Source organism: Dermochelys coriacea, chromosome 6 (genome assembly GCF_009764565.3).
Source record: "Dermochelys coriacea isolate rDerCor1 chromosome 6, rDerCor1.pri.v4, whole genome shotgun sequence".
Lineage (NCBI taxonomy): Eukaryota > Metazoa > Chordata > Testudines > Dermochelyidae > Dermochelys > Dermochelys coriacea.
In genome coordinates, this window is record NC_050073.1 from 27,831,275 (window position 1) to 27,857,531 (window position 26,257).

Sequence of the window (26,257 nt, forward strand, 5' to 3'; positions counted from 1 at the left end):
GCTACTATCAATACTTCAGGGCCTTAAAATAAAAAACTCATTAGCTTTGACTGTGCTTTTTTCCTTCATCTTCATACGGTGGGTACTATTGAAATGCTATGCAGAGACAGAGTTTTGAGAATCTAATTAATGACAATTCTGTAAGAACACACAATTAAACTATTTAGCTGCTGTTCCATAATCCGTTGGTGAAATCAAGACCACAGTGTGTTTTTATTTTAATTGATGGAGAGGGTACGTTACCAAGCCCTGTAACATATTGACTTTATGGGCAGTGCTAATGGAATTAAACACTGGGCACTTGCTGCAGGTCTATAGGGTGGTGTGATTTACAAATATAATGTCCAGATTGGCTGCATGTTGAAGGAAAAAAATACTATGAGTTACAAAGGGATATACAAACATTAAACCACAAAATGCCCCTGCGAGGTAAGTAATGAGATTTCAGCAGTATTACTGGATCCTTCTATAGTTTTGGGGGTTCCAAGGCAGCCTTATATATGCTTATTTATATTTCTGGCCCTCTTGTCATTATTTCTAGGCATTTGGATTTAAGAGGATGGTGTTTAGTATAGGCTGCAAAACAAGTCCTCAGACTGCTACTACAGCCAGTCATAGCTTGGTAAAAAGGACCTTCAGTTTGGCACACAAGACTGCGTGAACACTATCCTCAGCTGCTTGCTTTTTATAAAGGCATGCTGTATAGTTTCTCATAAAGCATTGTTGCAGTGTAACTTAAATAACATTGATTCCCTTTAAAAAGGAGGACAGTTGAACAAGGCATTTAATGTTTCAGCAGCTTTTTCCAGTAACATGATAGGGGCAGCCTTATCAGCTAATCACAAACTAAATGGGGTCAGGCCTTCATTGGCCCCTGGATGGAAGGCTTTCAAGGAAGAACTGAGGTGGTGCAGGGAAGTGGTTTGTGGTTTAGTAGATGATTAGTTTTTCCTCCGAGTCAGTACTTAACTAATGCACCAGCACAGCACTGTGTTGCCAGAAGTGTTATCTTTGGAGTGAGACTTAAAACAGAGGTCCTTGTGATTCAATTTAGGTAACACAATTCTGCCTGCCTAAATTCCCACTCCAGTTTAACTATGGTATTGGTCACTTTCTCTTGTAAACTTTTGTGTACTACACTCGTTTGTTAAACAGCATGCATCCAATGAAGTGGGCTGTAGCTCATGAAAGCTTATGCTCAAATAAATTTTAGTCTCTAAGGTGCCACAAGTACTCCTTTTCTTATTCCACCAAAAGGTAGCTGTAGTTTATTAGGGGACAAAGTGATTGCAATTATGGAAGAACATGCGCTTATGTGCAAGTTTTTGACTTCTGTGGATTAAGTCGCTTGCAATACAATCCTTTTAGAGTTGTTGTTTTTAGTTGACTTTGCAAAATGGACCTCCAGTCAATAGCAGAACTCGATTCTTTGCATATAAATTTTTTAAAAGCTTATGTAGCATTAGATATATTGGGAATTCTGTATGAACTCTAGTCCTGATACTGCCTTGTAAGGAAGGGAAGATTATTCCTGTTTTGTTTTTGTATTTTTAAGATGAAGAAACTTAAGCAGATCACATGACTTGTCCAAGAGCACACAGAGTAAATGGAGGACTAAAATTTGGGTTGTGTACAAAGCTGAGAAGCAGATACTCGTATCAGGCCATACAGTAGTGTTTGAATACTATAAGACCAAACTAGGTTTGAGTGCTTATCTCAACACAGCATAACAAGCATTTGTCATCTTTTGTTTGGGTATTGAGCTCTGAAAGAGAACATATGCCAGATAGAATAATTTATTAATGTAAGATTTTTCCTATAATGGGCTAATCCAGAGCTAATGGTGTACATGCAGTCCCCCAGGGATTGTGACATCTGAAAGATTGGCTAAAGCTCCAGGGCAAGGTCTGCAGAAGATGGCTCTGCTCCTCAGGCATGCTGGAGCTGGCCACAGCAAGGGTAAAATGCTTTTGTGCTGGAGATTGAGCTTTCTTGTTGCTGGTCTAAGACCGTGAATGAATTCTCACAGGAATTCAGTGCCCCAGACCACCTCATCTGTTGCTCCAAATAAGATGAACTATTCTGGCCTTGCTTTTGTTAAATACTTACTACAGTGTATGTAGAACTTATTAAACTATTTGAACTAAACTACTAAAAAGAGCCATCCCAAAGTAAGCCATGTTGGGGACAAGAGAAAAAAATCTACACATGGCAGACTAGACAATCTGAATGGCCCCTGCTGCCCTATGAAAATACTGGCACTTAATGCACTACTTAAAGATGATCAAATATTCTTCGAGTGATTGTTCATGTTTATTCCAAAATAGGTGCGCGTGCTTGCCATGTGCACTGGTGCTGGAATTTTTTCCCCCTAGCAGTACCCGTAGTGGGGAGCGCCCCCCTGTGGCGTGGTATAAGGAGGGCTGCGCTCCCCCCACCCTCAGTTCCTTCTTGCTGCCAGTGAAGGTGCATAGGAACTGCTCAGCTCCAGCTTTGCTGCAGCTCGTCCCCAGAACTCTTAGTTTGTTCAGTAGTACCTGTAGTTAGTTAGCTAATTCAGTTAGTTTAGTCAGTCATTGAGCCCAGGCTGGGGCATGTCCCGCGCCCCAGGCTTTATGTCGAGAGCTCTTGTAGGCACTCTGTGCCAAGGAGTGACCCGCATGCGGATTGTCTGCACTGCTTGGGAGAAACCCATATCAGCAAAAGGTGCAAGATCTGCAAGTCTTTCAATCCCTGAACTAAAAAAGAAAGGGACATTAGGCTCCCGGCCATCCTGATGGAGTCAGCGCTGGCCCTGACCCCAGCACGCTGCTCCAAATTGGTACCTGGCACTGCAGTGTCAGTACGTGGAGCCCCTCTGGTAACATCGTGCAGTCGGCACCGTTCCCCCTCCACGGGGCATGCCAAGAGGACTGGAAAGACTCCCTCTTTGCAGCGGCACCGAGGGAAGTCTGGGACAGAGGCTATGCCCGTGTTGGATAGTCCTTGATCCTCATCGGGACCTAGGTCTCTGACTTGCGTGGAGCGGAGTAGCCCAGCCTCTTCGGAGCAGGCCTCTCCGGATGTCTGGATGCCATCTCTGCCAGAAGCCCTCTAGGCAGCCAGGGGCGTCATGTCCATGCTGGTGCTCGGAGCTCCGCCCATGTCCACTCCATGCTCCAGAGTCAAGCTGCTGCTGCGGTCACTGCAGTCGCCACTGGCCCGGTACTGGTCCCAGTCGAGGGAACGTTTGACACCGCTCACTGCCCAGTGACTATTCAGAGCTTTGGCCAGTGTCGAGGGTGATCCACCTGGACTGACTGTCCGGATGGGTGCTGTCCGACTGGGACTCCTGGCACCGCTCATCTTTGCAAAGCGAATATCGACGGGACTGTGGCAGATGTCGCCAATGGTCCTTCTCACATGAAATACCGCAATTGGTCGCGGCATGATCGTCGACGCCGTTCCCACTCGGACTCCTGTTCCAGGTCTCCGCCAAGGTATCGTAGCCCCAGGCATCAATTGCCGGCATCTCGCCGACACGGGTCCGCCCATTGACCATTCACAGATCAGCTACTACTGTCAGTGCCGCTCCTTCGCATCGAGATCGTGGTCCCATGGCCGATGTAGGTCCTAGTACTGCTGATGCTCCCGGTTCAGAGACGACAGTGGATCATATGCCAGCCCGGCCTCCCCTCACAGCCGCCCGTCTACAGGCCAAGCTAACCAGCCTGAACAGCCGACTCCGCCGGTGCAATAGCAAGTGCAGTGGCACCAAGCATTGTGGCTGGCCCAGTGGTACCAGTGGGCACCGTGGCCTCCGGTGCAGCCCCAGTGTGGGCTCGCTCGGTGGCCGGAGCCTGGGAAGCACTGTCGGTGTCCATCTTTAGATGGCCAGAAAAAGGTCAGTGGGACCTGTGTCCTCTGTACCATGCCTGGAGTCAGACTAGGTGGTGGATCCTCTGGTGCCGGATGACACGCAAAGCACCGCACCGGCTTTGCCCCATTCAGAGGAGCTGATTGCGGCCCACCCCCCGCCCCCCAATCCTGGAGGAAGACTACCAGGCTCCCCAAGACCTCCTAAAAAGTGTGGCAGTGAGCCTCCACCTCCAGGCTGAGGAGATGGAAGGGCTCTCAGACTCCGTTTAATATGCTGTCGCCTTCAGCACAGATCAGGGTGGCCTTGCTGCTCCATGAAGGGGTGGCAAGAATTTCAAATGCCCTGTGGCAAACACCAGCCTCGTTGGCTCCCATATCTATAAAAAGATGGAGCACAAGTACTTTGTACCCATGAAGGGACATGAGTCTCTGTATACCCATCCGGCAGCCAACTCCTTGGTGGTCGAGTGGGTCAACCACAGGGAGTGTTCTTGGAAGTCGGGGCTGGTTGCCCCCGCCAAAGATGTTCAGAGGCTGGATGCTTTTGGGAGGAAAGTTTATTCATCGTCAAGCTTTCAGCTACGAGTAGTAAACCATCAAACCCTCCTGGGTTGCTACAAGTTTAACCTCTGGGAATCGCTCCCCAAGTTTGAGGACTCCCTCTGGAAACGCAATAAGGAGTTTAAGGTGCTTGTGGAGGAAGGGACAGTGGCCGCAAGGGCAACCCTGCAGGCTGCTTTGGATGCAGCAGACACAGCTGAACCGTCCATGGCCTCAGTGGTGTCCATGAGACGGGCATCATGGCTTCTGCTCTCTGGGCTCTCCAGCGAAGTGCAGTCATCAATGCAGGATCTCCCTTTCGACAGGAAGGCAGTTTGCTGAGGAAATGGACACAAGGCTACCTGGCATGAAAGACTCCCACATGACCCTCCAGACCTTGGGTCTCTGTCCATCCTCCAGCAAAACCCAAATCCAAGCTGCAGCAGGCTCCTGCCCAGGCTGCCCTCCTCAAGTACGAGGCCACCCACAAAAAGCAGTGGGACTATAGAAAGCGCCCGCAACTGCAATCCCGGCCTGCCCCCTAGCCTGAGTCTTCTAAGGGCAAGCAAGCAGGCAGGCAAAAGGCGCTTTTGATGGGACGCTCGGGGGTAGCCTGCCAGGTCTCAGCAGGGACCTACCCCCAATAAAGCTCCTTTTCTCCAATCGGTTGTGCGCTTTCCTCCCAGAATAGTCGCGGCTCACCTTGGATGTCAACACCATCTCCTGAGGTTACACCCTTCAGTTTACCTCCTCACCGCCCTCTGCCCCCATCCCTTCCGGAGGATCCCTCTCACAAGGCCCTACTCGAGCAGGAGGTGGGGCGGCTCCTGGACCTAGGAGTTATAGACGTGGTGCCCAAGTTGTTCCTGGGCAGGATGTATTACTCCAGGCATTTCCTTATCCTGAAGGCCAAAGGAGGGGCTCAGGCCCATCATGGACCCGTGAGGCCTGAACCACTACATGGTGAAACTCAAGTTCCACATGGTTTCCCTGGCCTCCATCATCCCCTCCCTGGATCCCAAGGACTGGTACACTGCCCTCGATCTACAGGACGTGTACTTCCACATCCACACATTCAAGGGGCACAGACGCTTCCTCCATTTCGAGGTGGGACAGAGTCACTATCAATTCAAGGTCCTATCATTTGGTCTGTCCACTGCCCCCAGGATCTTTACAAAGTGTGTGGCAGTGGTAGGGGCCTACCTCAGATGCCAGGGGGTCCAAATATTCCCATATCTGGACGACTGGCTAGTCAAAGGCACCTCCCGGTCGCAGGTGAGGCATCATGTGGTGCTCCTCCTGTCCACATGTACTGCCCTTGGCCTGCTGATAAACAATACCAAATCCACGTTGGTCCTGGTCCAATGCATAGAGTTTATCAGGGCGCTACTGGACACAACGTAGGCCACCAGACAGGTTCGAGACCCTGAAAGGGCTCATCGACTCGATCACAAAGGTTCCCGGTGACGACAGCCAGGGTTTGACTGCAACTGCTGGGTCATATGCCAGCGTGCACATATGTGGTCCATCATGCCAGACTCGGAATGAGGCCCCTCCAGTTCTGGCTGGCCTCGCAGTTCTCCCAGGCCACGGACAGAATGGACACAGTTCTCACCGTGCCGAACTCAGTGATCACCTCCCTGCGGTGGTGGTCCATCCCAAACATGCTCCAAGGGGTCCTGTTCAGGGACAGGGCCCCGTCGTTGGAGCTGGTGTCAGACACATTGGACCTGGGTTAGGGGGCCCATGTGGGGAACTTTTAGACCCAAGGCCTGTGGTCTCCACAAGACCTACCCATTCATATAAAGGTCAAGGAACTCAAGGTGGTGCGACTGGCATGTATGGCCTTCCGCTCGGACTTGCAGGGTAAGGTAGTCGGGGTCCTCATGGACAATGCGGCCTTGATGGTCTGTATCAATAGGCAAGGCAGGGCCCGATCCTCTGCCACAAAGCCCTCAGTCTGTGGGACTTCTGTATAGCCCATGACATCTACCTAAAAGCCTTCCACCTGCCGGGCACCTGGAATGTGAGGGCGGATCGCCTGAGCAGGGATTTTTTTCCTCTCTGCACACCCAGAAGTGGCTCACCAGCTCTTCTGAAGGTGGGGTACTCCCCAGGTGGATCTATTTGCGACCCGGCAGAACAATGCTCCGGTTCTGCTCCGGGGGGGGGGGGGTCTCGGGAGGGGTGCAATCTCTGATGCCTTACCCTGTCCTGGTCAGGCCAGCTCCTCTACGCCTTTCCCTCTGATCAGCAGGGCCCTGGAGAATATTAAGATGGACAAGGCCAGGGTTCTTCTCTTTGCCCTGGCATGGCTCAGGCAGTACTGGTATGGGAACCTCTTGGGGCTCACGGCAGCTCCGCCATGGCAGTTGCCATTCCTCCCAGACCTGCTCTCTCAGGACCAGGACCGTCACCTCCATCCTAACATAGCAATGCTTCACCTCACGGCGTGGCTATTCAGTGGCTAGGTGGCGAGGAAAGGACATGCTTGGAACAGGTTCAGCACATCCTCCTCGAAAGTAGATGGCCCTCCACTTAACGCTCCTATGTGGCGAAATAGTCTGTTTTTGAGGTGGGCGGCAGGCCAGGGTGTTTCCTTGGCGGCTGCCCTGATCCAGCTTATCCTTGATTACTTCCTCCACCTGAGGGCCCAGGGACTGGCGTCCTCTTCAGTCAGGGTATGCTTGGCGGCCTATATTAGTATTTTCCTTTCTGGAGGTTATATTGGTTTTTATCTGAGAAATTAACTCAAACTGTTCAGTTGTATGTAACAATGGCATCTAATATCGAAAAAGGAATTTTTTTAGAAAAAAGAAAACAGTAGCGTCCCACATGTTACTCATTTTTGTGCACTCTAAAAGTTTAGTAGAAGGAGGCAAACAGATCTCTCATCCTTCTCCATGTATATAGCTGCAGTTTCTGTTAGAAGAAATCTAACACTTCTAGTTACTTCTGGCAAACTTGTAAATGTTTGTGGCTGAGAGTAGATTTTCCTGTAAACAAATGTCTTAAGTTACCTAGAGTCTGCTGAAATATGTTTTGAAAAAGTATTCTCTGTTGCAAGTACAAAAATAATTTTAACTATTCAAAAAAAAATCTAATTCACCTTTCACTACTGACATCCTGCTGACGTGTCTGACACCAGCTCCAACAACGGGGCCCTGTTCCTGAACGGGACCCCTTGGAGCATGTTTGGGACGGACCACCACCGCAGGAAGGTGATCAGAGTTCGGCACGGTGAGGACTTTATATTTTACTCAATTTGGACAAAGAAAATAAATTGGCCAGTTTCATATTCTTGGTGGTCTTACATTTAGCACATTTTTTCAGCATTTATAAACTCTGCAAGGGAAGGTATAAATCCAAAGAGGTTTTACCTTTTCTTAAATTGTGAATTTTTAATATTGAAGCGACTTGACAGTGACTTTTTAAATTGACTTTTTAAAATTAGTCTAGAAGCAAAGCACTACAAGGATTATTTGGGGATTAAGCAATTACTGTACATTCATCTGCTGTTGCAAAATATATTTACAATAGATATTCTAGTATTGCTTTATCAGACTTAAACATGCAATTTTTATAGGTTTAAAAATAAAAACAGGTTATTGTGGAAGCAGAATTTTAGATCTATACTTTTTTTGCGTTCATATTACTGATTGCGTGTCTTATCCTTGTACAGCCTCATTGAAGTACAAGATGTTTGAGTGTTTTGTGCAAGTTTTGGCTTTTTAATTAAATTTTATTAAATATGCAGGATATTTCTAATGTCATCTTATTATATCCCCTAGAGCAAAATTAGTCACCATTTTCTTGGTGTACTTTTCTTTTTTCCTTAGACTTTACATTTCTTAATTTTCTACATGCTTTTCTGTCCTGTCTTAATTATTTCAAGTACTTTCACCCTATCAATTCACTCATTTTATTGCAGATTTAAATTTTAACATCTTATTTCCCAGGATCATTAGCAATTTGAATTACAATGGAGGAAAATAGTATTGTAGGTATATCTGCAAAAGCTCAAGATGAGCCTCACCCTGTTTAATCCTTTTTATATCCAAGGGGAATAGAGGGCAGAGGAGTGTTTAAAAGGTACTTAAAAGCCCAGATTCAAGCCTGTGGGAGGATTCCACTGGTACAGGCATCTTAGAAGATTCCATAAGGCTGCTTCCAAGGATGACCCCTTCACAAACCCTAGGATGGGGGGCATGTTAGCTGGGGCTATGTGAATGCTGGGGTAGGGCTGCAGCATGCAGCACTGTGAAGATTTGTCAGTGCTGCAGCCCACAGGATAGAAAACAGAAACTGCCATAACTTAGGCAGGCCCCTAGGGCTATGTAAGTTACATTAGGACACAGGAGCAGCCCAGGATCTGTGCAGTGCACAGATGGCTTAGAGCCACCTTAGCCTCTTCTTTCTCCTGAGCTGAGAGTTCTGTGCCACAGCACAGAATCTCATTTGAAATGTTTGAACAGTTTATTCGTATTTATTTTTTTAAAGCTCCGTTGCATGGTAACTGAAGCATTATCACTTTATTCCTTTTTCCGGTTACTTCTGCCGTCCAGATGCTCAGGAGCAGATATATGTATTGTGTACCCCAATCACAAGGATTCAAACTCCCCAAATCAGAACAAATGTCTTCATAAGATTCCCTTCAGGTAAAAATCTGAGTAAATAGCTAAGTCTTGAAAGTTGTTGATGCTTAAGTCTGTCAGAGCTGCAGTGACAGAGAACTGAAAGCTTCTCTGTGCGACAGACTGACAATATTCTGTAGTGCCCTGAACAAAATTTATGGAATGAAGACAAACTTTATTGAATTGAGGTAAGCCTTATTGATTTAGAGTTAATACCTCTGGGTACATTGCATTAAAAAGGCAATTGTGTATGTGTTGTGGCATTGTATGTACCCTCTCTAGTAGAGGGGGATGCTAATTGAACTTCCTCTATTGTCAGCTTTCTGGGGAGATATGCATATACTAGTTCAGACTGGATTCTCTCGGGACCACTATAATAAAGACTTAAGTCTTGGCTACACTTGTGAGTTACAGTGCAATAAAGGAGCCCCGGGCACGCTAGCTCACTACCCGTCCACACTGGCACACGTAGAGCGCTCTGACTCTGCGGCTACAGCACTGCTGATACTCCACCTCGGTGAGTGGAATAACGTTTGCTGTGCCCCCACTGGAGCACTGCGGCGACATCGTGAACGAGGTGTTGCTTTACTGTGCTCTGATCAGTCTCTGGAAATGTCCCATAATTCCCTTAAGTCAAGTGGCCACTCTTGTCATGGTTTAGCATCGGCTGTAGGAACTGACAGCCGCTGGGGGGGGGAGAAATCTGCTGCTGTCTGACCTTACAAGACAGCATGTTGACATGCTCTCAGCCCCCCAAAAACCCGCTCTCCCCCCACATACACAACACACTCCACCCCACCCCCCCATTTGAAAAGTACGTTGCAGCCACTTGCATGCTGGGATAGCTGCCCACAATACACCGCTCCCAATGCTGCTGTCAGTGTGGACAGACTGCAGTGCTTTCTCTACTGCACTCTACGAAGACCAGTTTAACTCAAAGCGCTCTACATCTGCAAGTGTAGCCATGCCCTTAGGCTTTGTCTACACCGGCACTTTCGTTGTTAAAACTTTTGTCACTTGGGCGTAAAACACCCCCCCCCCCCCGATAAAAGTTCCAACAACAAAAAGCACCAGCGTGGATAACACTTCATTGATAGGAGCCACTCTCCCATTAACTAAGTTACTGCTTCTTGTTGGGGGTGGCTTTATTTTAGTCGTCCAGGAGAGTTCTCTCCTGGCAACAAAGAATGGCTAACTACTTACCTTACAATGGTGCAGCTGCCTGCCCCATTGTAAGGTGCACAGTGTAGACATAGCCTCAGATGAAAGCCTTTGTTTTATACTGACTCAGGGCCTTCTTCCTGATCCAGCAAATGGCCAGGACCCCGGTCTATGGAAGGACTGGTCTTATGAGGCTTCAATAGGTCTGCGCTTGTTCTGAGCTGAAGCTTTGATCTTGTAACCGCAAAAAACAACAAAAACCCCTCCTGGGTGGGGTGATGCATAGTAGGCTTAGTGTGCTTGTAGGTTCTTTTATTGTTTTTAATGTCTTCACTGTAATGCTTTTTACCTTAAGTTATCACACAGTTCTTTCTTAGCACACCTACTTTATTCTTATGTCTGCAGTAATCTCTGTTACCAGTCTCTGAAAAGAAAGCCAGCAGATCTGTTTAGGGCGGCAGACTCTTTGCTGGGAAATGCACAGTGAAGGCAGGGAACTATGCAGCCTGGACATTGCCCTGGTCTGAAGGGAGTGAGATGCCGGTCTCCACCCAAAAGACTTGGGAGCTGGAAGCCTGAGAGTGTGGGGGCCCTTGCTGGCCCAGAGGGGGAAAATGTAGATGGAGTTGCCGTGAGCTGTGGCACCCTGTCTTTCTACTTTAGCATGCCCCATCTTTTAGATGTACAGATCTGGGAACTGCCCACAAGAGCATACCAACTAATCTCTGCTGTGCAGCTGCTACAGATTGCTTGGACCAGTATTGTAAGACAACAGATCAGGGTTAGCACCTTGAGTTACACCAACTAAGCAGGAAACCAGTAAATTCTTCAGAGTCCCCTGAGGCATGCATTGGAAGTCGTTTTTGCCATTAAATATATTTTTATGAATTGTTTGGAAGAAAATATAAAGTCACTGCTGATTAAAGAAAAAATGTGAAGAGGATCGAAACTGGTAGAATGGTAAGACTGTTCAGAGTGGTCAAGATGGCTTGGTAAACTGCGCTGCTTTAAACATTTTTTTTTAAACCTTGCCTTGGCTGTATTTATAATTAGTAACAAAGAATGTAGGTCACATTGACAGGATGGAGTGACTCTGGAAAGGACTTGGAGGTCATGGTGTATAACCCACTAAACATGAGCTCCCAATGTGATGTGACAAGGAGAACTAACATGAGCCTTGGGTGTAGAAATGAGCCGATTGACTAGAAGTAGGGAGGTTGTGCCATATACAGAGGTAATAGCAAGACTTGCCGAGATAGTGTTCAGTCCTATTGTCATACTTCAAAAAAGATGTGGAAAAACTGGAAATGAGCTACAGGAATAGTTGATGATCCAGAAAAACTGTCTTACAGAGAGCCTTGAGAATTGCAATCTATTTAACGTATCCAAAGGAAAGATAAGGGTTGACTTCATTGTCTATAAATGCTTACATAGGAAAAAGGATATGCTAATAAGGATCTGTTTACTTTAGCAGACAAAGGCATAATAAGATCCAATGGCTGGAAGCTGAAGCTAGACACATTCACACTAGAAATAAGGTGTACATTTTTAACACTGATGGTAATTAACCAGGGAATATGGTAGATTCTCCATCACTTGAAATCTATAAATCAAGATTAGGTCTTTCTAAAAGACACTGAGCTACAGTGTACATCTTTTAGAATCTATCTTTTAGAGCTACAATCAGAAGTATAGGTTCAATGCAGGAATTACTGGTGGGAACTCTGCCTATTATACAGCAGGTCAGAAAGGCCTTAAAATCTATAAAAAGAATCTCCCCTCTCCTATTCCAGCCTCTGCACTCCCTGGGTACCTCTCTTCACATTAACTGATGTAATTTATGTAAGAAGCATTTTATTCTTAATTTGTGTCTCATACTATCTGCTGACCACCCACAAGCCTACCTCTTTATCCCTGCCCTTCCCCTTCTCTGTCTAGTGTCTTATCTCTGTCTGCCTCTTTGAGATTGCAGCTGGACATCCAATAAAATCTCTCCTAAACTACACTTTATCTTTTCTCTCGACCTCTGTCCTCCTGTACCTCTCGTCATTGACATCGGTTATTCTTCCAGTCAGACCAAGGTGTAATCTTTGACTGTCTTCCTTTGTAGCCAGTGTTTTGCCAAGATCTATTTCTTCTTTGTCTTTACCACTAAAAATCTGCTCTTTCCTCCCTATGTGGCCATCCAGCATCTTGACAGATGAAAGGAGATGCGACAAAGTCAGCCCATCAAAGGGGCTTAGCAATGGTATGGGAAAAGAGCCTGATGCAAGTGCCAAACCTTCCCACAGTGGTCACAGGTCTCCTCGCCTGTGTGAGCTTCCCATCTGAAGCATACTCTACTTCCTGACTTGCTTGCTGAGCTCTCTGACTCTTTAACCCAGCTTCTCCAAACTGACTGATTTTGGGCAGGATTTTCCCAGTTGTCAGTGGAAATGCTGAATATCTTGAGGCCTTGCTTCATTCACCTTGTTGCTGTATAAGACCTTTTGGCCTTCCTTTGTATTGTAGGCAGTTGTTAGGGTTGGCCATAGACCACAGCCTGCAGCAGATTACCTTGAGGAATGAGTTCCTTGTGTCCCAAGCAGCAAAGCCCACAAATATCCAGTGTAGTCTGCATGGACTGTAGGCTAGTTCTCTCAATGATCTCATTATTGATCTGTTGGTCCCAAGTAACTCCAAGGATTTTTCTAAGACAGCAGAGGTGAAAACTGTTCAGTCTCCACTCTTGCTGGGCGTATGTAACCCAGCTTTCACAACTGTATAGGAGGGTACTAAGGACACAAGCCTGATTAAACAGACACCTTTGGCAAACTTACCTCACATATTTGCTAACCCTGAACACAAAGGTAACAGAAGCTTTGCTGATTCTAGCATCAAGTTCCCTATCAAGATTAAGTGAGCTGGTGAGAATTGAGCTGAGATAGCAGAAGTGATCTGTGTTGTCCAGAGCCTTTGACACAGTTAGCAGGAATGGCATCTGTAAGATCCTGTTGAAAATTGACTGTCCACAAAAAGTGCTCTTCCTATTCAAGGAGTTCCATGATGGAATGAAGGCAGCCATCCAGTATTGAAATGAAAGATCCCCATCTCAATTCAGTATTGACACTGGTATGAAGCAAGGCTGCATCTTAGCGCCCACTGGCTTTGTCATCTTCTCTATTCTTACGTATTCCTTTAAAAATTATCAATATGGTGTATTAATTGAATCAGTGATGGATGGCAGCTTGTTTAGCATCAGATGATTCCAGTGCAGAAGGTATGTCACCCAGCTTACTATTCAGGGTCTGCTTGTCACAGATGAGCACTTCAGGCTGCGTTGTGTATTGCTGTTAGAATATTTTTGCACTGAAACTTGTACCATCGTATCAGGGCAAAGCTACTGAATTTTCTTATAGGTATCTCTGTGGCACTGTGTACCCACTTCTCGTTGTCTCCTGGAGTTCAAGCTATATTTCTAAGCAGCTGTGCTTTAGTATCTTGCACACTTGGTTCTTCTCTAGCAGCAGCTATTTGACTTTTGAGTCTTCGTAGTTTTGGTTCATAGCAAACTTCATTATTTTGCTTTACTACAGCAAAACCTAAGTGATGCTAATGTACTGTTCAGGTTTGGCTGGGCTGGGAAAAAGAATGGGTTTTTACCAGAATTGACAGCGTGGTGGATACTACCACAGTGGGTTATCCAGAAGATTGTAATTGTTAGTCTGTTTGAGCAGGGATCATTGTACTCAGGCTTTACTATTTAAGGAGGAAAACCTGGTCATATAAGCGGTTACACAGAATTTGAAAAGTATTTAATACAATGGGAAATGGTTTAAAGACGGCATATGGACAGAGCTTTCTGACTCTTTTTTTGAATGCTCTTCTCTGCATTTAAAAAGTTAACTTGCATTTTAAATTCTTACAATTTTGTATTTTTGGTGGGTAGCTTTATTTTTTTAAATACCATGCTTGAAGTTATACTTAACACATGTTGATTAATTTTATCCCTGAGGGATTCAGTAGTTGAATATTACCTAGCAGTTAAGGTGATTCATATGCAATATTTAGGGAAACAGCTACTTATTTTTTCATAGACATAGTGCTCACTGTGTAGTGTGTACACAAATCAGGATATGTCCTGTGGAATGCTTGGAGCTTATTCATAATGATTGCTTTTGATTTTAGGTAACACAAGAGGAAGGCCAGCAATTAGCACGACAGCTTAAAGTAAAGTATATGGAAGCCTCAGCAAAAATACGATTGAATGTAGACCAAGCCTTTCATGAACTTGTCAGAGTTATAAGGTAGGTCAACAGTGTTCTGAGGAAACTTAAAGAACTCGTGAGCTTTAACAGATAACAAGCTGCTGTCTTGGAGAGAAAATACAATGAGGGATAATCGGGGCAAATTCTGCTTGCACAGCTGCATTGCAAATGTTAACTGACTCTCTGCTGACAATGTGGGAAATCTGCATGTTAGGAAAGCAGAATATTTGAACGGGTATCAGCTGTGTGGGTTTGAGAGGAGAACTTTTTCCTTTAATTGTTCAAGATTTCTGGTGCTAGGTATTGAACATAGTCAATAAAATCTGCTCATGCTTAAATAGTGTAGCTGGTATTCAGCAACTGAATATTGGCTTTGTGTAAAAAGCAAGATACTCTTTTTTATTAATCATCCCTTTGTCAAAGGAACCTAAATGGGTTAGAGATCGAAAGATAGCAGGCTAGAACCTTGTTACTAAGCTCTCAGCCTAGCCTAACCTAGCAGGCCGCTTGGTTCAGCGCACAGCCCCCAAAAGAGTCCCAGTATAGCCTTTCAAGCAAGCAAGCATACAACAAAACAAACCAACAGACCAAGGATTATGTAGTTTATTCCTCCTTCACCTAGAGAACTGCCTTGTAAAACTCCCTTGTTTGCTGCTCCTGTCTGGCAGGTGAATCCTATAGTGTTAGCACCTCTTTAATACAGCAAGAAGTCCAAAAAGAACGTGCATACCTAGAAACTGGGTATGTACTTATCCAACAAACTCTAATCTCATGTACAAAAAATAAATAGCTTAATCAATGGTAAAACTAAATGCCTCTTGGAAGTTGTTGAACTTCCTTGGTAAAATATCTCCCTTTTTCTCCCAGTCAAAAGGCTTAGTGGATAGTCAAATTACATATGCCTTGAACAGAGCCTCTTAGACCAATATGAGGGGTTTTACTGAACACTTTTCCTTCCACTTCGTAGATTTTTCAAATATAGAGACTGATGGCAAAAATGATCTTGCTGGCTTCTGTTAGTGCCACCACGGGGGGGCGAGTTGAATGTATCAGGAGGGAGAATTTTCTGTGTATGGAGAAAGGCAAATTGGGGAAGAGGCAGGGTAGCTGGAAAAGACTGGCCCTAAGCAAACTTCAGAGCATGTATGCACAAGCTCTTCATAAATGTTTCTTCATTACCACACACAGAGTCAGATATTCACTTTCTACCTTTCCTCCCTGTCTCATCAGGCTTTCTTGCTCTCCTGTCATTCCCTTCACTTTCTCTACTCTAGCCTCCAACCTTTAACTCCTGGTGATTCCTGGTGCCCTTCAGCATAGCAGCGAGGAATATGTTACAGGGCGGGAGGGGGAAGCACTGCTGACTCGGTACCATAGGAGATGGCTAACACCAATAGGACTGAGTGGTTTGGTCTAAAGAGAGAATTGAGGAAGGAGCAGCTGCAGGATGTCATGTTTTAGGGAGGGGAGGGGAACCTATGCATTTTTAACTCCATTAGGGCAGGCAAAGTTGTGTGTGTATGTGGGGGAGGAGCATTCTTTTTCCTTCCCTGCGGTTGTGCCTATGGGCCTAAATAAAAAACAGTACCTTGAATAACAACAAGAAGTGACTAGGAAGGCAGTGAAATCCTGGAGCACATACGTGTTTCCTATGGCCAAAGCTGCTAAGCAAGTAAAAAGTCACCACCTGAGCTTTCTGAAGCTTTAGAGTATCAAAGAAAGCTCCATGTAGAGTGCAATGCAGTGATTCCAATAGGACGTCACAAAAGCATGGATAACTATGGTGAGAGTGTTATGTAATGTCCTCCTATAAGTGCATGTAAAAAGATGGCTCAGGTTCCTAGTGTCTTCTGTCAGCATAGAGAGGAGTTCTGGAAAAGGGTTTAAAATCTCAATTGAAGGAAATTGCTTCCTTTGATGGCATCCTGCCCTCCGGAATCTGTCAATAACTGACCCAATTCTTCCTTAGTAGATTTTTTTTTTTTTTAGTAGCCATCACTGACATGAGTCTCAATTGCAAATTGAAGCTCCCATCACACTTACACACCCTCTGGGTGAAACTGGAAAAATAAATGTTATATTCACGATAGAAATACTGCTTTGGCATTTCAGGAAGTGTCTACCTGTTCTACCTAAAATCCCATAGCCTAGACAAACGGTGCTAACTTCTTTCCCTGTGGACATACTCTTCTTGGCTTATTAGTCATGAGGATGGTACAGTTTTGGTTTTGAGGCAAAGCCCCATCAGAGTAGTATCTTGCTGTAGTTATCCAGGTAGCATAAACACCATTTTAAAAATCTGGTTTTTATAGGATGGTCATAGGCCAGAGACGAGCAATATATTTTCAAGAGCTATCACAGATTATTCTTTTCTTTTTGGCAGAAAAGAGTAAAATTATAGAGCCTTCATTCATCCTCTACCATCAGGATTTTCCTCTTTATTCCTTAAATTATCATTCAAATTTGATTTCAATTTTAAATGGTACTCAAAAACAAAGATGTCTATTTCACTTCTCCAAAGAGAGCAAGTTATGTCATCATTTGGATGTGTATAACTTCAGAACTAAACTTGTTGGCTATATCAGTCAAGCTGACTGTAAGTAACCCCTTTTGAACCATTTAAATTGCATCAGAGCAACTTGCTTTGTTTCATGGAATTTCCCTTTTGGTTAAAGGAAAGCCCAGGTTATTAGAAGCATTGTAAGAAGAGCTAACTAAGAGGTTTGATTTTAATACTTGTTGATCTAGCTTCTAGAACCAGGCATGAATTATGATTGTTGATTAGCCATTATGAATAATAATTGCTTATGCCCCTGGAAAACAGGATTTTGAGGGAATCTCTGTAAGATATGGTTTGCAGAGAGACAACATAAAGCTTTATCCACAAGAATTGGTTATTTATGGTTATTTAAGATAACATTGAGGTACAAATATAGGCCCATTGTCCAGTAGTTGATTACAGGCACAACACCCATTTTTACCTCTGAGCATGCCCAGAAGGGTAGCAGTGTAACCTTACCTGAAAACCTTGCTGGGTCTGACATGAACTGATATAGTAAGTATGCCTAATAGTATTTACCAGCAGTATTTGTAATATCTCTGGACAGGGATTCTTATTTTGTTTGTACAGTACTTAGCACACAGTCTCTAGGTGCTGTGGCAGTACAAATAATAATCTGAAAATCCTGGAACTTGTCTAGTCAACATAGGTAATGGTGGTTAAGACTAATTTTGCCAGAGGAAGAGTATCATAAATAAACGTACTAAAATATAGTGGCTTTGAGTTAGAAATATATTAACTGAACTTTCATTTTTTTTAGAAAATTTCAAGAACAAGAGTGCCCTCCTTCACCAGAACCAACACGGAAAGAGAAAGACAAGAAAGGCTGTCATTGTGTCATTTTCTAAGAATCCCATGAATCAAGCTATCAACTGCCAGATTAATTTTTCTTTCCACCATTTTGCATCACTTTGGGTATGTCCAGCCTTTTGTGCCATGTCCTATAAATGGCCACCAAAATAGCCTTAGTCCTAGAAGCTGGCTGAATACAGTCCTAGAAGACGACTCAGTCATCTCAGAGCAGATGTCAAAGCAAAACACTAAGGCTGCTTCTTTAAAATCAGTTTTTATTTTTTCTCCCTTTAAGAGCTTGCACCTTGTGGAATTTTATTCATAAAGGAGATGAAACAAAACCTTAGAGGACAAGGTGTTCAAGTGAAGCATAAAAGTTGTCTTACATTAATTTATTTTTCACTTCTGACATTTCATTAGCTACTATCAAGGAGACCTCTAATCAAAGTGTAAAGTGTATTTAATAAAAAAAGTGTATTGGCTTTTTGCCCTTCAATTAAATTAGAGTTCAGCTAGCCTTAAGAAACCAACACTGAAATTCTTTGTCAGCAAAAATGTTTCAGCTCTTGTTTATGCTTCAGCTTTTTTTCCAGTGGCCAAAAAGTCTACTTACTGTATTTATTTCATGGATCCAGATTAGCTACAGGATTATTACTACTATTATTATAATGTGGCCAAATACCTGGGCTCATTCTGGACTAGCCTTTTCAGTTTATTAGAAAAATTTCACATTGTTGGGGGGAAAAAATTGTCTTCCTTTCATGTATTTCTGGGTAAAGGATTCAAGAAAACTAAAATTGTAGCTGTTTTTGTTTCATGTAATATAAAAAGATGGATTTGATCTTTCCAATGTCAGATGATTAAATGTTTTTGCTATATACTTTTATACATTATTTTCTTATCAAACTAGTTAACAAGTATTTTTATATGTTTGTAAGCAAATATGCTTTCACAGCATAACTTGTGTATATGTAAAGATGAATATTTAATTCTCACGGTTCACGTTTAACTGACAAAATAATGCGGGATATGCTGAACTGTGGTAGAACTTCTCCTTACTGTTCTGGTTGTACCCAGCAATGGCCAATCATGTGCCGGCCCGACTTACCTATAAAAAGTAAAGTTTGGCATGCTTTCAAGTAATGTTTAGTATCCCTTATAAAAGACTGACCATTATGTGAACTATATTAAACTGTAAGACTTTTAAATGACTGTTTAGTTTAACTGTGGATGGTTTTTGAATTTTGAGTTCTGTGGATTGTGTTTAAACAATTCAAGAGTACGTTCCCTGATTCTGAAATACTGAGTGGTATTGCACAGTTGTCACCTTATTGAATGTGTCCAACAGTTCTCTGAAGTTTGGTTATTAAGCATACCTTTGTATAACTTGAGGTGCTAGAATTAAAGATGATCTAACCGTTATCAAGAGGTAAGCACATTGCACCTTTGTTTGTCTTTTAAAAACTGAATCTCTCCTTGGGAGGAAGGGTTAACAATAGCTGGAAGGGGGATAGGACAATACAGGCAAACTTTTACATACTTTCAGCCTGAAATTTGGCCTACAGTGATGTAACGCAAATGGACTTCAAGGATCTAAGTAGAAACGGCTTCCTGATTCAACTGATGCTGTGACCAGCGGCTGACACCAGAGGACTACAGAATGATAGTTCACAAAATAGATCATTCAAAATAAACTTCTTGTACTTGGCTATTTTGGCATATGTTAATTGTTGATTGCTCTGCCAATAAAAAAAATTCTATAATTCTGCTCTGGTAATAGAATCTTGAAGACAACTAGGTTTTATGTAACAAGCCAGGTTAATACTAGGAGTGATGCTAGGAGACGTTTATAGTAGAGGAAATTAAGTTGCAGTAGGAAGCTTAAGTTGTCTCACTGACTCTGCATACACGCCATGGTTATTTTTCTGAGAAATGACTTAACATATTTTACATGATGTCTGTAAAACATTATCGGTGGGCGCTGGGTCATTATTTGAGTAACATTTAGAAAATTTGAAATAAAAACCCCTGTGGAATGTTTGGCAGATGTATTACATTCTCAAAGTCTAAGAAATGATGGCCTTTAGCAAAGACTGGTTTTTTTTTCTCAAATGTGTAAAGCACTTGGGATTATGGGAAGGCATTAAATGTAAGGTATTGCATTATGTTCATAAGCAGGCCTGCTGATAGAAATTCTGGTCCCCAGGGCCCGGGCTGTCAGTAGGGGGGGCAGGGCCCAGGGCAGAAGTGACGAAATAGTCACTTACAGGACTGCCTGCGGGAGCCCCCCAAAGCAGGGGGCCCAGAGCGGTCTTGGGCACCTAGGTGCCCTGCGGCCTGCCTGGGCAATTTAAAAGGCCCTGGGGCTCCCTGGCCGCTTCTGGTACTATTGCCGTGGCGGCAGCCAGGGTCCCCTGGGCAATTGTGCCCCCCTCCCCGAAGGCAGGCCTGTTCATAAGATTCAAATTAAGTTCTCTGGAAATTTCCAACTTAGTGTGACTAAGTAGCCAGACTTGTGCACAATTTTTAAAAAGTTAAAGCTGTGTGCTTCATCTGTTTTTAATCACTTTTTTGAGATGTGACGTCTTCACTATTTGATAAATTAACTTCTAAAGTAAAGAGAAGATGCTCTTTCAGATCAGGCTGTTTTTAGCATGCCTGTCAAAGAGAAAGTAGAGCATAAGAATTCGATACCTTTCCTTCCACTCTCACAGAGCCCTCTTTTGCCACAGTTGAATGGAGCCTGGTAACCTGTTCAATCTGTTACAGCATATTAGTAAGTTACGTTTCAACTCAGCTGTAATAAGGTGAACAGTGCTGCAGCTCCCAGGATCTTCGATGGCAGCACACCGTGTACCACAGTACCTAGACGAACATTCAAGCATCAGAATGTAAGCCATGCACTAACTACAGGGAGGAGGATGGGGAAGTGAAATCTTCCTATATGCATGTTACTGCATAATTTAGTATTGAGAAATGGCAGTTTCTGTCCTCTTGTCCATAAGCACAGTGCCCAATGAGCCTTTATCTGTTCATACAAGTAGTGCGGTGGCAGAGAAATAGAGCCGCTTTTGTGCTGCTGTTTAGCAAGAAAAGCAATTTGGTTACCTGGGGCCAAAGAGGTGTGGAATCCCTGCTCATGTTGTGTATACTTATCATAGGGCAGAAGGGACTCTGCCTTAAATACGCCAGTGACTGATTCATCATCTTGCACTATTTCATAATCCCCAGTGTGATACCAAGAGTTCAAATATAAATGATTTTCAAATAGAAAGTAATTGTCTTATAAAGTGATGCATAAAGGATATCAAAAAGTAAGCTGCCAGTGACCAAATTATCCAGGGATAAGTGGCCACCTCCTGGGCTTCTCCCTATAATTCAATGTAGTTGATAATGGAATAATGCTACACTTCCCAACCTAGGGGATGGTGGGCTCAAGGAAGGCTTTCTAAAATGGCTTGAACCCTTCCTTGTGGTTGACTTCAAGAATTCAAATGTTAATATACAGATATGTCGTTCACAGCTGATAACCACTGTTGCCCACTTCTTCTAGCATTGTGCTGAGATCGCTACATAAATGAAGTAGAGCGGCCTGAAATTAAACTTTTAGCAAGGCAGAAGTGGACAGAGGGAAACGCTTCAAAAAGTTTGCTTTTTCTAGCTCAGTTCCCTCTATTCCAGGAGACGTACAGATCATCAAGCCAGTCCATGATTTGGGAGTTTTGCTGGGCATCTGAATAATTTTATTCTCTCTCTCCATCCTTGTTAAACTCGAGGTCTGGTTTCTTCTTTTCAAAGCACTGAATGGCCTGTCCTTAGGATACTGCCTCTCCCCTTGGGAGCTCACCTCTGTGAAGTCCATTGTTTTTCTAGAACACTGGAATGCTGGAGCAATGGGAAGCATTGTGGAATTTTTACCACAAGGGCAAAGCTTGTCTGCATAAGGAGTGGTGCTTTCTCTGAGGTGTGCCTGAAACTGTGGAGCGTTGCTCTCCCACTGGAACTCATACATACCCCAAACCTCAATATGCTGTGGTCCGAATGTGAAATGCACTTTTTACCTTGCCTTGCTTAAGAACTACACAGACACCAGTTTTTGTGCTGCTAATAATCTACAGGTGTGGTGTTTTTTTCTTAAGGGTAGGGGGCGCATGGTGAAGAAACCCTGTCTGAGAAATGTTGGCCACCTTCTTTAACTCGATTCTGCAAGGTGCTCATATTATAGTATGGGGCACAATATGAAAATTTAAGTAGAACCAACTGTTATGGATTTCTGTGAACTTGCCCACATAGGAGGGAGTTGCTGTGGTGGTTTGTATTTCTTTCAGATCTTCCTTAAGGACTAACAAATTTATTTGAGCTGTCGTTCACGAAAGCTTATGCTCTAATAAATTTGTTAGTCTCTAAGGTGCCACAAGTACTCCTTTTCTTTTTGCGAATACAGACTAACACGGCTGCTACTCTGAAACCTGTCCTTAAGGACTATATCCCCCACAGTGTGTTGGCAGCTGGCTGTGCTCTGGATCCGTGCTCTGCAGCAAGCTAACCTTTCTGCTCCAGGCTAAAAATAACACACTATGATGAGGCATTGCAGAGCAGTGCAAAGGAATGGAATGGATGTTTTCCTCTGCCTATTCAATCTATTCCTCTTGCCCCCTAAGAACAGAGCTGTACTAAGACCCTGCATGGAGCCTTGGTGGACTGGCTGTAGCCCAGACTAAGGTGTCAATTTAAAGGGTAGGCCAAAAATAAATCTGAGGAATTTTGTCAGGCTACTCCTTTCTTTGATTGCCATTTTAACTGGGATGGTTCCTTTTAGACTAATGGTTCTTGCTTCTGCCTTCCTGTGCTTCAGAATACTGGTTCTGCTATTCAAGGAGATTCACAGTCCTTGCAGCTTGACCTTTGCTTAAAAGTTTCCCTTGGTTTCATTGCCAGTCTCAGAAGACAATGAGGGGCACCCTAAGCATCTACAGTAAGTACATCCCTCTGAGTATCCTCTTGAGATTAGTTGCCATAAAATGCCTGTCAGCAGCATTAAATGGCTGATATGCTGCAGGAGGGAGTATGCGCCTATGAATAGCTGCATAGCTTCCCTGGGTTAGATGGACTGGATTAGTCTGGATTGGGTCTAAAAGTTGCCCACTTGAATGATTAGTCTTCTGCCATCATTTTTCCTCATGGCTGCATTCTAAGATTTATAAAGCTTTAGCCACAATTTACTATAACAAGATTCTTTCTCCCTTATGCGGAGCGATTAAAGCTTTTTAGAAATCCTGGTTTGTTTCCATGTTGAAATAAGCACGAGGTAAACTACTGTCCGTAAAAGAGCTCTACTGCAGCAGTTGTCTGCCTTTCTTACTGCTCTTTAGCAGGAATGTTGGTTGAAAAGATTCAAAACCTGCCTTATTCAGCCTAGCATTTACCTTAACTGGGGGAAGGTTTTTTTTCCCCGGTGCCATGTTAATTTCTAGTCACTCTTGGTTAAGGGACATGGAAAAGCTACAATGTTTCACAGGGATGTCCTGCTGCCAGGCACTCCCTCCCAGCTGGTCAAACCAGAGGCTGCCTGGTGCAAGAGGCAGCCTTTCCTCCTCTCTTCTCCCCAGCCCAAGTGACCTCCTTACTGCAGAGGAAGATGGGAGGGAGGGACAGACATTCTGTGGACTCAGATTGGTCTACCAGGCACGTGGGCACAGCCAGCCAGACCCATCCACAAGCCTACCCTGAGTTTTGCCCACTTAAGAGAGTGGGAGGGCTGGCAAGAGGTGGAGACTAATAAAACCCTGTTTCTGGAAAAATGCTCTCTGCTGATCAGAATCCAGCAGGGTGACAGCAGTTAGCAAGAGGAACAGTTAGTGGATGGGGGGAGAGTAGTCATGGGTGATGGGGCAAGGGTTGAGCTTCCTTATAGTTTCTTTATTTTTCCTTCCTTCTTCTCCATGATGGTTTTCCTTTTTGGGCTCTATGGATGGGTTCAGTGTTTTGATTTGATGATATCCAGAAATTCAGGTTTGAGGGAGGCACTGCTAACGAGGAAGCAGTCTGTCATGCTGGGAGGCCAATTCCTTGCAGGTGACTGAACCTCCATAGATGATCTGAGTGGACCAAGCGACAGTTTCAGATACGTGACCTCAGCTTCTTGTGACCCTCCGGAGCCTGCTTGGGAGTTGCAGTTTTACCAGTTCCAATAGCCTAAACTGGCTCGTAGGCAAGAAGCACCTTGCTCCAGTCCTTCACATTATCAGCAATCACTTTGGTCTGTTCAAAAACCACCACCTCTGTGATGCCAGCTTTTCTCTCATCCATTTTCTCTCCAATGCAGATGATGACAAAGACCTTCAGCCAGGGCATGGGCCACCTTCTGCCCAATCAGCTCATCAGACTCCCCAAAAACATGTCTTCGCTCTGAGTGGCCCAGGTGGCTCAGATGTCCTTTATCATTGCTGGGCTGATCTCTCATGTGAAAGCTCCCTTTGGCACTTTATAATGGTTTTGTGCTGCAACCGCAATTTTTGCATCAAGCTTCTGAAGGGTCTAAGAGGCAATTTGATCAGTCTAAGTACCTAGATGAAGAAAATTTCTCATAGTAAAAGGCTCTTTACTTTAGCAGACAAAAGCATAACCAGATCCAATAGTTGGAAGCTGAAGTTAGACAAATTCAGGCTAGACATTGGGTTCTACCTTAACCAGAAGGTATGGGCTTAATGTGGGGATTTCTGGTTAGTTTTATGATTTGTGCTATGCGTCAGGTCAGAACAGGGATCATAATTGTCCCTTCTGGTGTTAAAATCATGAGCAAGCTTTAATATGTCCTTTCATTAGGACTCTTGCAGTGAGAATAACTAGCCAGTCGATCCTCCTGCTCCCGCCCCGCAATATTTTCAGATCACCCAACTTTTGAAATGTGATAGGCTCCAAGCAGGAGCATGCTTGGGGAGCAGGTAGGTGTGAAGTGAATTCAGAAAAGGGAAGTATTTGCAGTAAGTGGGGGGAGGGAAAACTGGAAGAGATGATAAAGGGGGGAAAAGTGAGAGGAAGGAGCAGCAGGATGGAGGGGAAATCAGGACCCATTCCTATTCCCAATATGAATGACAGTGAGGCCCAATCAGATTGGGGAAATGGAGGAGGGCGTGGCTATTTTAGACAGAGAAAGGGAGAAACTAAACTAAAACTGAACGGGCAGACATGGAATAGGAGCAGTGGAGTAAATTAAGGAAAGAGAACAAAGTTCAGGAGGAACAGTAAGCAAACACAACATTTCTATTGTATGGAAAGTCTGGTGCCAGAAAGTTATGATAAAATACTTTAGTGTTCGATTCAGATCTCATAGATGCAGCTGTTTGGGCAGACCTGTCTGTGGAGTGGCAATGAGTGAAGAAGTCTAGAGGTCTTGCATATAGAGAGGAGAGGTTGCAGCTATTCCCTTAAATATTCCCAGTCAGAGTTCACTGCAGAACTAAATGAATCTCTCCCTCTGTTAGGGGAAGGGAGCATGTTACCAGCCAGATACATCAAAGGTGAGGGGCTAATTCCAAGCCTTAAATCAGATTATCTGGGAAGTAGGTATCTAGTAATTTTATAACCATTGATAATTGTACTAAGTACTTTCCCTCAAAGCACTCTACAAACAACTTACCTAATTCTCAAAACACCTCCTGAGAAGATGATTTTCAGATGAAGAAATTTAAAGCAGAGAGCTTAATTTACCCAACACTTCAAAGTAAGTCAGTGGCAGAGTCACAATAGAATGGGAATTTGTCTCCTAATCTTTTTGCATAGCTCTCTGAGAACAAGAGAAGAAGCTTTTATCTTGCTAAAATGCAGTTACCGTCCATAAATAGAAAAATGGTCTGGTACAAAAACACTAACTTTGAATACATACACCACACGGAAGTGCTCAAAATAGATTTACTTGTAATACTTTTAGCAGGACGATTCCTTTATCAGACCAACTTAGTCTTGTGATTTTTCACTTAGACAATGCATGAGAACTGATTCAATTCATGTCCTAATAGTAGGTATTGTATTGCAATATCCTGAAATACTGAATATGCTTGTGGCTGTTATATTGACAACCACTGGATGTCACTATTGCTAGGCATACAAAGATGTTTAAAGCATCTCTGAAGTCATTTGTGTTTATTTTTGTTACCCTTTATCTTGAGACCCTTTTATAAAACTAAATATTTTCCTTTGGCTTCTTCCCCTTGTTTAGGCAAAGATATGCAAAATTCACAAAGCAATCTAGCTGCTAGTTATAGTCCTTGTCAAAGGGCAACTGTATCAATAGCATTCTAAGAAATTTTGGGCTGTAATCCTGTCAGATTTCATAAACTAAGTAATAAGGCCCAGATGGGAAACCACCAGGGAAAATCCAACTTCTGTAAGAAGTCATGGTGGTAGTTTCAGCACATGATATGCCTCTCTGCTTAGTGTGATATTTGGGGGCATTTTGTTGCTAG

The 26,257-nt window shown here is 43.8% G+C and overlaps 1 protein-coding gene and 1 pseudogene across 1 annotated transcript in view; one reads left to right on the forward strand and one right to left on the reverse strand.

Moving 5' to 3' along the window:
• RRAS2 (RAS related 2) overlaps positions 1-19,555 on the forward strand; it is a 73,974-nt gene extending 54,419 nt beyond the window's left edge. The window contains exons 5-6 of the mRNA XM_038407446.2: positions 14,361-14,479; positions 17,761-19,555. Of these exons, the coding sequence (XP_038263374.1) occupies positions 14,361-14,479; positions 17,761-17,848 (207 nt within the window). The 3' untranslated portion in view covers positions 17,849-19,555. The remainder of the gene's footprint in view (positions 1-14,360; positions 14,480-17,760) is intronic.
• A 4,214-nt stretch (positions 19,556-23,769) lies between these two features.
• On the reverse strand, positions 23,770-24,323 carry LOC119857306 (annotated as a pseudogene).
• Positions 24,324-26,257: the final 1,934 nt, after the last annotated feature.